Here is a 12493-nt window from a genome sequence, read left to right as displayed (position 1 = left end):
ACTGGTCAAGCAGCGGTTGCTAGGCTACTGTGGCCAAAAGAATGGCTAGAACTCGGAGGGTCTCAAAGCCCTGGTTTTGTTTTGTTCCGTTCATATTTAATCTCCCATAGAGCAGCTCCTCTTTTATTAGCTCTGACTGAGGGTTTCCTTCCCATTTCTTTCCCCTCTTAACTTACCTTTCCTCTCATGTCAGTATCTTTAGCTTTTGGGCTTGCACAAACTCAAACAGAAAAGAAAGTTGACATTAACTTGATTTAAGCAGTATGTGGCTCATACATTTCCAGTGCTATTACATGTATGTCATTACTAAAATAAAATTGAATTATCTTTTAGATTTGTGCTTTGTTTACCTTCATTTCTTTTGCTGTTTCCAAGTGATTCTCGTCAGGTGAGGAGTGGCAGCGCATTACAGAGCACTTGATAAGGTAAAAAATAATAACTGTGAAACTTGGCTTGGGGCCAGGAGCCCAAGCCCACATAAACTAGAGTTTCACTTCTGTGCAGCAGTCACTCACTATGTGAGGAATGTGTGTAGAATGCCATTGGAACTGTTGCAGTGTGCTTTGGAGCATGTGCACTTACACTGTCTTATGTCATTGTCTAGGCTAATTAGGGCTTGGTAATATGTAAACAATCAGGCAGAGAAAACAGCCAAATGTAATCTTTTGTAATGTAATTTGTTATATATTATTATGAATGTATTACGATTATATATTAGGCTAAGGGGTTGTATTGCCAAAGCTTGACGTGTTGCAGGGTAGCTTTGCTCTAGCTTCCCCACAATTACCCCGGTGACACTCGGACAGTTAGTGCCTGTCCTTGTGTGCTCAGAGAATGGGCAGAGGGAGAGAGGAGGAGTGGAGATGCTTTCACACTGTTTTTTATGACCTCTCCCTGACTGCACCTATTGTTGGGGGACAGGCTGAAAAGGGAAAAGGCCCACAGCTGAGAGAAGCTACCTTCAAAATCCACCAATGGCCTTGCTGGCCCACTGGCACTTTAATAGATGCTAACATGGCAGAAAGGTCCTTGTGCTACACATTTTGGCTTGAATGCCTGTGTTATGAGCTGATTTGAACTTAAACACCAGAAGAGGAAGTGAGCAGACAAAGCGACCCAGAGAGACGTGACCATGATAGATGGATTTAGGCAGCCTTTAGCCTTGATCCTTTTCCCAGCATCCCCAGGGCCTGGGGGCTCTCTGGTTTCAACAGGCACACCAGAGTTTAGCAGCCTGTTAGTAAAGCAAGCACTCTTAGGTCTGGGACTCATTTGCTTCTAAAATGGAGCTAATGGCACTAATCTTCCATTAAAAGTACAGTAAAATTGGAGGAAGTAAAATGTATTACATGGTAAGAGGAACCGATTACAATCTTACATATTCAATATTATTATTTTTTGAATGGTTACTACTTGCAAATCTCATTGGTTTTACACCATTTAATACTTATACTTTACACAAGAACAGAAAGAAAAAAAAATCTCAAATTGTGCACTCAAGATGGTGTGTATAAAAGTTAAAAAAAAGTTTTTGAAACATAATAAATCTGATTTCAACATTGATGGTTAATGAGAGTTTTCAAAAACAGCCTCCACTCACCTGGAGGCTTTTCGGGCAAAGGGAAGAAGCGTGAGAGCAGCTTTGAAGACACAGCTCTGTGTATGATCTTCCCTCTGCTGCTCATGAAAGATGGGCCTGCCTGAAGACCAGGACGGGATGGACCCAGGGTGGGGTCTGCCTCGGGGCTGCAGCCAGCTCCAGTTGCGTTGCACTGTTGTCTACACTTTTGGAAGAATAAGAAAATATAGAAGAAAGGGAGTCGGACACCTCAAAACAGTATCTGTAGATACACAGTTAAGTTTGTGTGCTCTTTCTTAGACAAATTAAAAACACCATTCCAATGGTCACAAATAATATCCCGTCTCTTTTGCACAAAACCTGCTTACTCCGCAGTTTAGAGTTGCAAGCATGTTCTTAAATGCATGATATTGTCACATATTGGTGCTCCTGGATGCGTCGTGCCCTCTGAAGTCTGAACTGATTCCTGCTGTTAAAACATACTACTACTGCATAACACAAATCTAATTGTGATTGCAATTTTTTTCAGAAAAAATAGCACAGTTTGGTATATTTCCAATCCACTATCTCCTATGCTTACATTAATATGTTAGTCTTATTGGCACATCTACTTCAGTCATATTTTTTTGTTCATATGGAAACAGTATTTTATTTCATGTGAATGGAGCTCTCGATCTTGTTAGAGCTTGTTTGTCTTTGAAGAGACCCTAGAAATTAGAGGAGGTCATGGGAGGTGGGCTTCAAAGTGGGGTTAGTAACAAAGCCAGGCTGGAGCACAGCCATACAGAGTGAAGAGACCAGTGTGGGTCCTGTGCTTTTGGCAAGATTGTCTCATAGTTTGGTCCACTCGCTTTTGTCCTCAATACTTTCTCAGTAGTGTGGGTTTACGCTCTGAGGCAGATAATCTATTTATAAAACATATTTACATTTTTATATATAGTTCAGCTTTAATGGAACGCCATCATAAATCCACAATAAGTACTAAACCCGGACAAAAAGGGTTGTGTCCAAAAGTGTCACTTAAACCAGAAGCACACTAAAGACTGTACGATGCCATGTGAGCTGTTGTGGTTACTTAAACACAAATGTCCAAATCACTTACTTTTGGCACAAATTTTTCAGTCTTCTTTTAAGATATATTTTTATAACATTTGGACAACAATCCTACTTCTTGTACTTAAGGCTATGTCTGTGAGTCATATTTTTCATACAATATACAAAAAGACATAATTTGTGCCACAATACTTAAATACATAAATGTGTGTGTAAAATTGCTGTTTGCAATACTAATACACACGGCTAAATAAGATGACACAATGTAAGTGCGTGTTGATATATTCAGAGTCATATTGTACTATATGTAGCACACAGTTCAGATAGAGAGGCAATATAAGAAAAAAAGGCAGTGAAAGCATGGCACTCGTGATACTTTTCAGACTTTACAATTTGTTGATGTCCTGTGAGGTTCCTGCAGTTGTAATTTAGTGCTCTGCAAAATAATTCGATTGACTTGTTATGCTTCTTGTGTATTCATTTTAATGGCATGATAACAATATTAATGTCTTGGATATACTGCGCTTTTCAAGGTTAGTGCTTTGCAATGCATTATTCATTCAGTCCATAAACATCAGAGTTAACCACTGATTGCTATATACTTAAGACCTAATTTTCTGGTGTACCAGCAGCTCTTTCTTGAGCCCAGTGACAAAATGGCTGTACTAAAAGGTGTTTTTGTGTGATGGACGTCAGCATGGAGTCATGTGGACAAAAGATACTGTCTTTTATCAGAGATTTCTAGAGGGCTGACACTGAAGTACCAGGGAGCCACAAAGAAAGTATTTGGCATGATATTCTAGAGGCCAATCAGCGCAGACCGGGTTTATCCCCAAACCACTGTTCTGCTGGGTTGTGTAACTAAGCCACCATAAGTCATTATGAACCTACAGAGCCTGCTGGGAGGAATCTATGGAATCACTGAGAGAGAGCTTGACAACAGGAAGTAGAGGAGTATATCATTGGTGCAATGAAACCTGTTTGTAATGGAAATCCCATTGTTGCGACCTGGGTAGAGAGGATCCCCTTAGTGCCCAAGGCTAGTAATGGCACCATTAGCTGTGTTTTAATGCAGACCCAGAGGAGCTACATAGCGCCACACTACACTGTAGACTACTGACATAGGCCACTGTAAAGTCCACTGCAAGAATCAAATCACATAAACATGACAGATATTTGTCAAGTACACTGTTTTATTTCCACTTAAGTCAGTTTAAGTTTAAAGAAAGGACATTTTTAAGTCAATGATACAGTGACCACACAGGGTTATCAAAAATGTTATGTGTCAGCCTGTCATCATCATGATAATTATTATATTGACTTATTGTTCAATACGTGAAAGCAAGAACAGTATATTTTTGGGCTCTGTATTGATCCTGTATACATTTTCTTGGGCATCATGGGCAGATTTTTGTTATTTTTGTTATATTACAATAATGTTTGAGCTGTAGAGGGTAGAATAAGTAACTTATGGCTATTTATTAGTTGATTCAGGCCTTTTAATGTTAGTCTCTTATTAAAATTAAATTATTATTGGTTAAATTATTAAAATTGGTTTACCTGCTTTCTGTCAGTGGCACAAAGTAGTTTCTATATTATCGTTTATCTCTGTAGCAGTATATCGTGCTTCAAAATGTATTATAGTGACAGCCAGGCCTTTTTATGTTACAATATATACTGAGCATTTACCGATACAACCTGCTATACTGACCTGCAATTTTGAGTTCATTTATGAAATAATAGAATATACTGATTTTGAAAGAAAATAAGTAAAGAAAATAAGACCTTATATATTGTAGTATATAGTTTTGTAGTTGCTAAGTAGTGTGTGTGTTTTTTCACGTTATCATTTTGTAGGAGTTTGGTCCAAGGTCACTGAAGCAGTGATAATGCAGCCAGCTCATTCAGCATCTATGTAGTGTTGAAAGCTTTTAATTGATAAGACCAAAAATAATAACATGTAACTTTCTTTGTACAAACACTGAAAAAATCCAAAGTGTATCTTTAACCTTATCATTCTGTTGTTTTTCCCATGGGAATCTGACCACAAGGTCCAAGTATGGACAAAGGAAACAGACTGGTTTTATCACCTCCTTTTGTCTCCCTGTACAATATTTTCCCTTTAAGTTGCTCGGTTAAGGTACCTAAAGGGGCTTTTTAAACAGCTTTGAGAATCACCGCTGGAGCAGAGGAGACTATAAAAGGTTGAGTTGCGGTAGGATCTTTGCGTGTCAATAATGAAATGGGACAGTCGGTAATGTGAGTAGATCTTGGCAGGGGTTAAAAACAAAATGTTGAAAATAACACCACAAGCATCAAAGGATCAAAGAGTCTTAAGTAGTGTGCTCACGCGATTCCATTTTACAATCACCATACCACAACAAATTATTCATATTTGTTGAAGACTGGATCTTTATTATGATCAGAGATATTTAACATGCAAATATTGAAGGTCCTATGTTGCTCAAAATTTACCTTACTAAGTTTTAAGCCTTGTTAGAATGTTGTTACCTCATCAAAAATATACCTGAAGTTGTGTTTTGTTTCATTCACACATGTTTGAGTAATCTTTTATTAGTAGTCTGTCTATAACTCCAAAGCTCAAATGCTCTGTTCCATCTTGTGATGTCATGAAGTGCTAGTTTTCAAGCTATCATTTACCTTTCATTTACCTTTTCAGCTATCATTTACCTTTAGTTCAATAGAGATTGGCAATTGCAGGGCTGAAATTATCCAAATGATTCTAGTGTAGGTGTATGGAGTTTAAAAACACAGTGGAGCACTTCTTGTATTATCACATGACATCACAAGGTGGAGAGGAGGGGATTGAGAGAAGAACACTGTCGAAATATGTAGGGTTTGTGTGTAAAAAAGCGTGTAAATAAAACTCCGGGTATGTTTTTGATTATAACACAGAATTTTTTTTATCTGTTATACAAATATATTATACAGATTAAAAAAAAAAATCTGTATAATATAGGCCTTTTAAGCTCTAAAATCCTCACAAAAAATGGTCAAAGTTGTCTTTAAAATTGTTAACAAAAATCAGTGTATAGTTGCCTTTTTTGGTTGAGATTGTCCACTCTTGGGTTCACATGTCACAACCTTGTACCCTGGGCCTAGTGTAGTGTTACTGTGAAGTTTGGAGGGATCTTTAATGTGCTAAACACTTCTAGGACCCGAGGACAGGTGCTTTGTGGCTCTGTCAGCCTCTTGTTTCTACAGTAATATATGACCTGCGTACTGCTTTTGGCCTTTACATATCCACTGTCATCTCCTCCACTCACCCACACACTGCAGCAGGTCTTTACGATGTTTATAGCTCTAAAGGTTTTTAAAGAATGTACTTTTAAATCATGACTTAACTGATAAGTTCATAGTTACACAGCATACAGAAAAGCATAAATTGAAAAAAACATAAGATCTGTGCTTTTCGCAAAGTAATTGAATTGTAATCTCATCTTGCAATTTGAAGCAATACAATGTGTATTAATGTTGCTGTTAAATACAAACATTTTATTCAGTTAAAGGGCCCATATTACATTATTTTCTGATCTATGCCACAGTGTTGTATCCTCATCACAAACATATCCGGAGTTGTGTTTTGTTTCATTCACAACATGTTTAATACAAATCTTGCATTTTAGGCTGAGTTCTTCTCTCAAATGGAAAACACTCTGGCCACCTTGTGATGTCATGTGATAATACAGGAAGTGCTCCACTGTGTTTCAAACTCCATACACCTTCACTAGAATCATCTGGATAATTTCAGCCCTGGAAATGCCAATCTCTATTGAACTAAAGGTAAAAGGTAGCTGTTAACTTTGGAGATGTAAACAGACTAATAATAATAAAAAAAACTTACTCAAACATGTTTGAATTAAACAAAACATGACTCCAGATGTTTTTGAGAAGGTAACAACATTATAACGTGGCTAAAATCTCACAAAACTAAATTTTATGTGATATAGGATCTTTAAAGTATCATTGCCACCCTCCTAATAATTGCCAGTAGCCCTTATAATTTATAATTCTGAGTCTGTGTCTTACTGTGCTGTTTGTTGTTGTGTCTTTTTAGTTTTATTACTTGAAAGGATTGAGAATGATGACATCGGGAGGAAGACATTGAAGATCACAGATTTCGGCCTGGCTCGGGAGTGGCACAAAACTACAAAGATGTCTGCCGCCGGAACGTACTCCTGGATGGCCCCAGAGGTCATCAAGTCGTCCCTCTTCTCCAAAGGCAGTGACGTATGGAGGTACGCTGTCATCTGGTCTTCTTTGAGCCTGTGATACAATATTGACTTATCATTACGCATATGATAGCTAGAACAATATATTTTGGGGGAGATTTTTGCCATTTCTTTGTAATAAAGAAAGATATTAGCTGTAGAGTGTAGAAAAAATAACTGCAATGGCTGATTATCGGTTAATTCTGCAGCTCAGGCTTTTTAATGACACTGTATATTTCAAAATGTGTTTACCAGGATCATCCTGCTTTGTGACAGTGACATAAACCAGTCTCAGTATTATCATTTATCACAGTATATATGTCTGTAGCTATATATCGTGCTTAAAAATGTGTTATCGTGACATGAAATATTGATTCATGCTGTCTTTTGTAGCTATGGTGTTTTGCTGTGGGAGCTGTTGACTGGAGAAGTGCCATACAGAGGGATTGATGGCCTTGCAGTTGCATATGGTGTTGCGGTCAATAAACTAACGTTACCCATCCCATCCACATGTCCTGAACCCTTTGCCAAGCTCATGGAAGGTGAATCACACAGCACAAGTCTGCACAAAAACAAAGGATTACAATGCATCCAGTGTGTCAATTTTGTTACACAATTCTAATAGCTTAAGTTGTCTTTGTAAAGTGGGCGTTTTGTCCTGGCATGTCCTGTCTCATATAATTACAGATTATATTACAGATTAATTGCTTCTTTGCCATAATTCCCTGTGTAATTATGTGCTTGTCATGATTATTATAGCAGATGTTGCAACACAAGAAAAACAAATGTGATATTCATGAATGATGTTGTTCAGAATGCTGGGACCAGGACCCCCACGTGCGCCCCTCCTTCTCCTGTATCCTGGAGCAGCTGTCGGCCATAGAGGAGGCTGTGATGGCCACTATGCCCCAGGACTCCTTCCATATTATGCAGGACGACTGGCGTGTGGAAATCCAAGAAATGTTTGATGAGCTTAGGACCAAAGAGAAGGTAACAGCACCAAAGTTCCTGTTTAGGTTCATATTTCTGTTTCAGATTGGGTCAAGTCAAGTCAAATCAAGCAGAAAACTGACAACCACTGTATTATGATTTTACATTAGTGCAGTACTATTGACAAGGCTTGCCACAATAAATTTTTTTTTCAATATATGACAGCTGGAACAATATTTTTTGGGGTCAATATTTATTGTGGGTATTTTTTTCTTTGTGCTACTGGGAAATTTTTTCTTATTTTTTGGCTATACAATAAGATTTAACTGATAAAAGGTTAAATCTTATTAGAGATCCTTAGATATCCTTGGATATCTTAAACGATGTCCAAGTCTCACGATATGATATCGTCACGGTATGAACATGAACGATATCGATATTTATTACTATATCGTGGGAAAGCTCACGATATGGTGGGGAGGCTCACTATTAGGGATGTAACAATATCCAAATCTCTTGGTACGATATTTTCACGAGATACATCTCACAGTATATTTATTGTGATATTTTGTGGAGGCAAACAAAACTGTTAATATGCTACTTCTTCTTAAAATGCCTTGACAAGATTTAGTCCAAAGAACTAAGACTTAAAAGTGCTTAGAACAATTATTTCTTCTTGTAGTCTACACTGAAATGGAGCAAAGGATCATGGTCTTTGTAGTTCCCTTTGTCTTTTTATTAGCTATTGCTGCACCATAACTCTTAATTTAAGCAAAGAGACTTATAATTCAGTATATTGTGATGGTCCACGATATTATTGTGAGAGTTTTGACGATTTTGACGATACAATATCACGATATTTCAGTTATTGTTACATCCCTTCTCATTACAGAAGCAAACTAAGTACTAAAGTGTTTAATTCTGCTATTTATTCTTTACAGCTCTTGATATTTTTTAATAATATTGTACATTTAGAATATTTTTTGTGGATTTAAATCTGCCCTTGGGTTATTGTGTCAGTGGTATAAATTAGATTCAATATTATGTTTAATCATCTCTTTTTACTTCTGCAATATTGCACTTCAAAATTTGTTATCGTGACAGGCCTGGCTATAGCACATATATTTGAAGTGTGACTATTTTGTTTATGGCCACTATTACATTGTTATATACCATGGGCATACATGTACTAAAACACATAGTAGTAATAGTCCATGGTGTCACTCTGGGAAAAGCTTAACCAGCCCAAGGTTAACCAGTTGTATTGAGTGAGCAGAATAATCGCCTGTTTAACAAAAAACCAGCCATTAGAGTTGAGGCGTTCAGCGGACTTCCCCTTGTTAAGACCTTAATCTGCTTTCTGTACAAGTTCCCCGTCACTGGCTTAAAGTGGGGGGTTCATTAGTGTTTGGAGAAACTGCAGGATCAGCAAATGGATCAGCCAATGGTGGACTTAATCACATTTTTTCTGCTTTATTAATAGCTTAATACTAGTTGTTTGTTGATAGATTTTTCTCATCATTCTCTTCACATGCTTTTGATTGTGATTTTTCTGCTCTGGTATATTAAGAGAAGTGCGGGGTTATTAATTCATATTAGTAATGAAAATGTCTGAAATTATGAAGAGTCAAAAATCCACAGCTGTCAATGTTGTAATTAAATGTTTTGGTCTAAATTAATTCTGGATTATATATTCTTTCTTAAAGGTGCACTGTGTAACTTTTCGGTTGGGGTCCGTCACCGTCTTGTTTCTATGGATATGACATTGCTCTGCTTCAAATGTTCCACAGCATGACATTAAACAGCTCTACCTTACATCTATTAAATTACAGATGGTTTTATAGCTCTAAAATACCTAGAAACACAGATGCTCTGTGAGCTGGGTTGCTTCTCCACAGATCTGACCTGTTACTTGTTCTGGTATGGTCTCCATGAAGGTAGAAAGGTTTAATGCTGTACTGTGAAACATTTCAGACAAAGCAATAACATTTCCATGAAGAAAAGCATCTGACAGACCCTCTACCAGAAAACGTACACAATACATTTAAATATCACACAACCTCTGTCTATTCAGATTTATATAGCTTTTCTAATTGCTCTTGTTCATTAAGAACTGATTGGGCATTATACTTTTTGAGTTTTATACTTGTCTTAGTGATTTTCCTCATAGATCAATAAAAGTAGTGTTGACGAATTTAAGAGAGAAGCTGGGTAGTTTGCTAATAAGATTGATAAATATTTTTTTCCCGTTTCCCCTAGACAAACTTGTGCTAGTTCAAATGCAGTGTTTTTGGTAGTTTTTTTTAACACTTTACCACACAAACAAGAACAATTAAACAATAAAAATTATACTAATAATACCGGGGTGCAGTAGGAACAAATGCAGTCTTTATGTGCCATTTTATATTGTGACATGTGAGCTACTGTATCCAAGTAATTTTAATTCTAGTTTTGAGTACAAATGTAGTGTCTGTGTGCGTGTGTAGGAGCTGCGTTCGCGAGAGGAGGAGCTGACGAGAGCTGCTCTTCAGCAGAAGTCTCAGGAGGAGTTGTTGAAGCGCAGGGAGCAGCAGCTGGCAGAAAGAGAGATCAATGTGCTGGAGAGAGAGCTCAAACATCCTCATCTTCCAACTGAACAAAGACAAGCCCAACGTCAAGAAGAGGAAGGGCAAATTCAAACGCTCCCGCCTCAAACTTAAGGATGGGAACCGCATCAGTTTGCCCTCAGGTTAGAATTGGGGGTCTTATCCATTGTACCCAGATGGGACAAAGTAACTGAATTTTTGTAATTAGTTTCTTGATTTCGAGCTATGTCACAGCAGAACAAACAGAAAGTACAGCGATTAATGCAATCGGTATTATTTGAGTCTAAGATTGACTCATACAAATGAAGATTGATGCTTGAAATGGAGTGGGAAGAAGTAAGACTTTTTTTTACCCACTCCAGTGTGAATCATTTACCTAGATATATCTATCCACTTTATGTATATAGCTAGGCCAGTCATGGTAATTACCATATTGACTCAAAATGTGTTATCGTCACAGGCCTATATATAGCACATTTGTATAAACATACAGCAGTTTTTAAGTGCTGCACTAGGTCACTTTGAATGAAAGAGTCTTTATTCAGCTCTACCAGACATTATTAAGAATATAAAAAGAAGCAGAACAAAATAAGAACCACATTAAATAAACTATTAAATTAAAAACTATAAATAGACTAAAATATGGAACAATAAAATAAGACAATACGACCAAATTAATAAAAACATAGGACAATATAAAGTTTTGGAGCAACTATGAAAAAGCTTACAATACATAAATATTTGATGCCACAACAATTCACAGTGATTTTGAATTAGTTTAGTCTGTGTATGTGCACTAAAACTGGTCCTGCTTTATTACATTATGGAAGAAAATTCATTATCTCTGTTGTTTTTAGTCTAGTGAAAATGCTGCTGTAGTCTCCTATTGTGAAACTAAGCCACCAATGGCCATCTTCAAGTTTTGGAGCAACTATGAAAATGCTTACAATACATAAACATTTGCTGCCACAACACAATTCACAGTGCTTTTGAATTAGTTTAGTGTGCGCTAAAACCGGTCCTATTTTATTACTTTATGGCAGAAACTTCATTAACTGCTATTGTGAAACTAAGAATAAAAAAAATTGCAGACCCAAATAAGATCCACATTAACTAAGAATTAAAACACACAAATAGACTAAAATATGGAACAATAAAGAAGACAATAGAAAGTTTTGCAGCAAATATTCACAGTTTCACAATGATTTTGAATTAGTTAAGTCTGGTCTTGCTTAATTACTTTTAGGGAACTGCTATTGTGAAGCTAAACCACTAATTGTGTTGTAGATTTCCAGCACAAGATCACAGTGCAGCCATCGCCCTCCATGGACAAGAGGCGGAGTCTGGGCACCAGCTCGTCCCCCCCAGCAGTCCCACTCTCATCCCACGGCTACGGGCCATTCAGCGTGAGTGTCACAGCCCGCCACCCGCTCACTCAGCCGCTTGTATAACTTGCTATGGCTCTGAGCTGGGTCAAGAGCATAAATTGTAACTCGGTCAAATCTTTGTGTCAACAGTGAGCACTATTTGGAATGTTTCTCCCGTGTGCTTCTCTCCAAACTTTATGGGAGCTGTAACGTTCACAGTGAAAGGGTGCCGCAGACAAAGGACTCAGAGCCACAAGCTGACAGCCAGTTGTTTGAACAGTTTGATAATGGCTTTAGTCACGCATCGACGCCCCTGCAATAACTGGAGCAAATTCCTCCGCCGCATTTTATAGACGCTCTCACATTTGACATTTAGACGAGAGGTGTGTGAAGATCAGCTATTGTTTAAAACACACAGGCACGCTTTCATATTTTTACTGTGAGAAGAAGAAACTATTTATATACGGTCCTTTTCAGTGTTTTTTTTTCAGGTAGGGATGCAGATATCTGATACTTGTAACAAATATTATTATTATATGCTGATACTGGAAAATTTATTGGAACAGATATTGGTGTACAAATACTGGTTCAGCTGGTATCCTGCTGGACATACATTGATGTAATAAGACTATTCCCTGGTCTTAGTCTGCGCCCAGAAACTCTCATAATGTTTGAACTTTTACTTATACAAAGCTGTTCTGAAGTTACTTGACAGATAAATAACAGCTACATAACACAATTGGATCA

The 12493-nt window shown here is 37.4% G+C and overlaps 2 protein-coding genes across 2 annotated transcripts in view; one reads left to right on the top strand and one right to left on the bottom strand.

Moving 5' to 3' along the window:
* The window catches only part of rtkn2 (rhotekin 2), a 7386-nt gene extending 5415 nt beyond the window's left edge, over positions 1 to 1971 (bottom strand). The window contains exons 1-2 of the mRNA XM_055162438.1: positions 1948 to 1971; positions 1601 to 1779 (exon numbers count right to left, since the gene is read on the bottom strand). Coding sequence (XP_055018413.1) covers positions 1601 to 1779; positions 1948 to 1971 — 203 coding nt within the window. The remainder of the gene's footprint in view (positions 1 to 1600; positions 1780 to 1947) is intronic.
* A 916-nt stretch (positions 1972 to 2887) lies between these two features.
* Positions 2888 to 12099, top strand: LOC129411502 (mitogen-activated protein kinase kinase kinase 21-like). The gene is given in 9 exon segments (XM_055162437.1): positions 2888 to 2897; positions 6711 to 6891; positions 7258 to 7406; positions 7679 to 7854; positions 10281 to 10406; positions 10408 to 10522; positions 11667 to 11735; positions 11738 to 11785; positions 11897 to 12099. Coding segments are annotated over 9 exon segments (1077 nt in total).
* Positions 12100 to 12493: the final 394 nt, after the last annotated feature.

Source organism: Boleophthalmus pectinirostris, unplaced genomic scaffold (assembly GCF_026225935.1).
Source record: "Boleophthalmus pectinirostris isolate CB_2022bp ecotype Guang Dong unplaced genomic scaffold, ASM2622593v1 HiC_scaffold_5, whole genome shotgun sequence".
NCBI lineage: Eukaryota > Metazoa > Chordata > Actinopteri > Gobiiformes > Gobiidae > Boleophthalmus > Boleophthalmus pectinirostris.
This window is presented reverse-complemented; position numbering and strand designations above follow the sequence as displayed.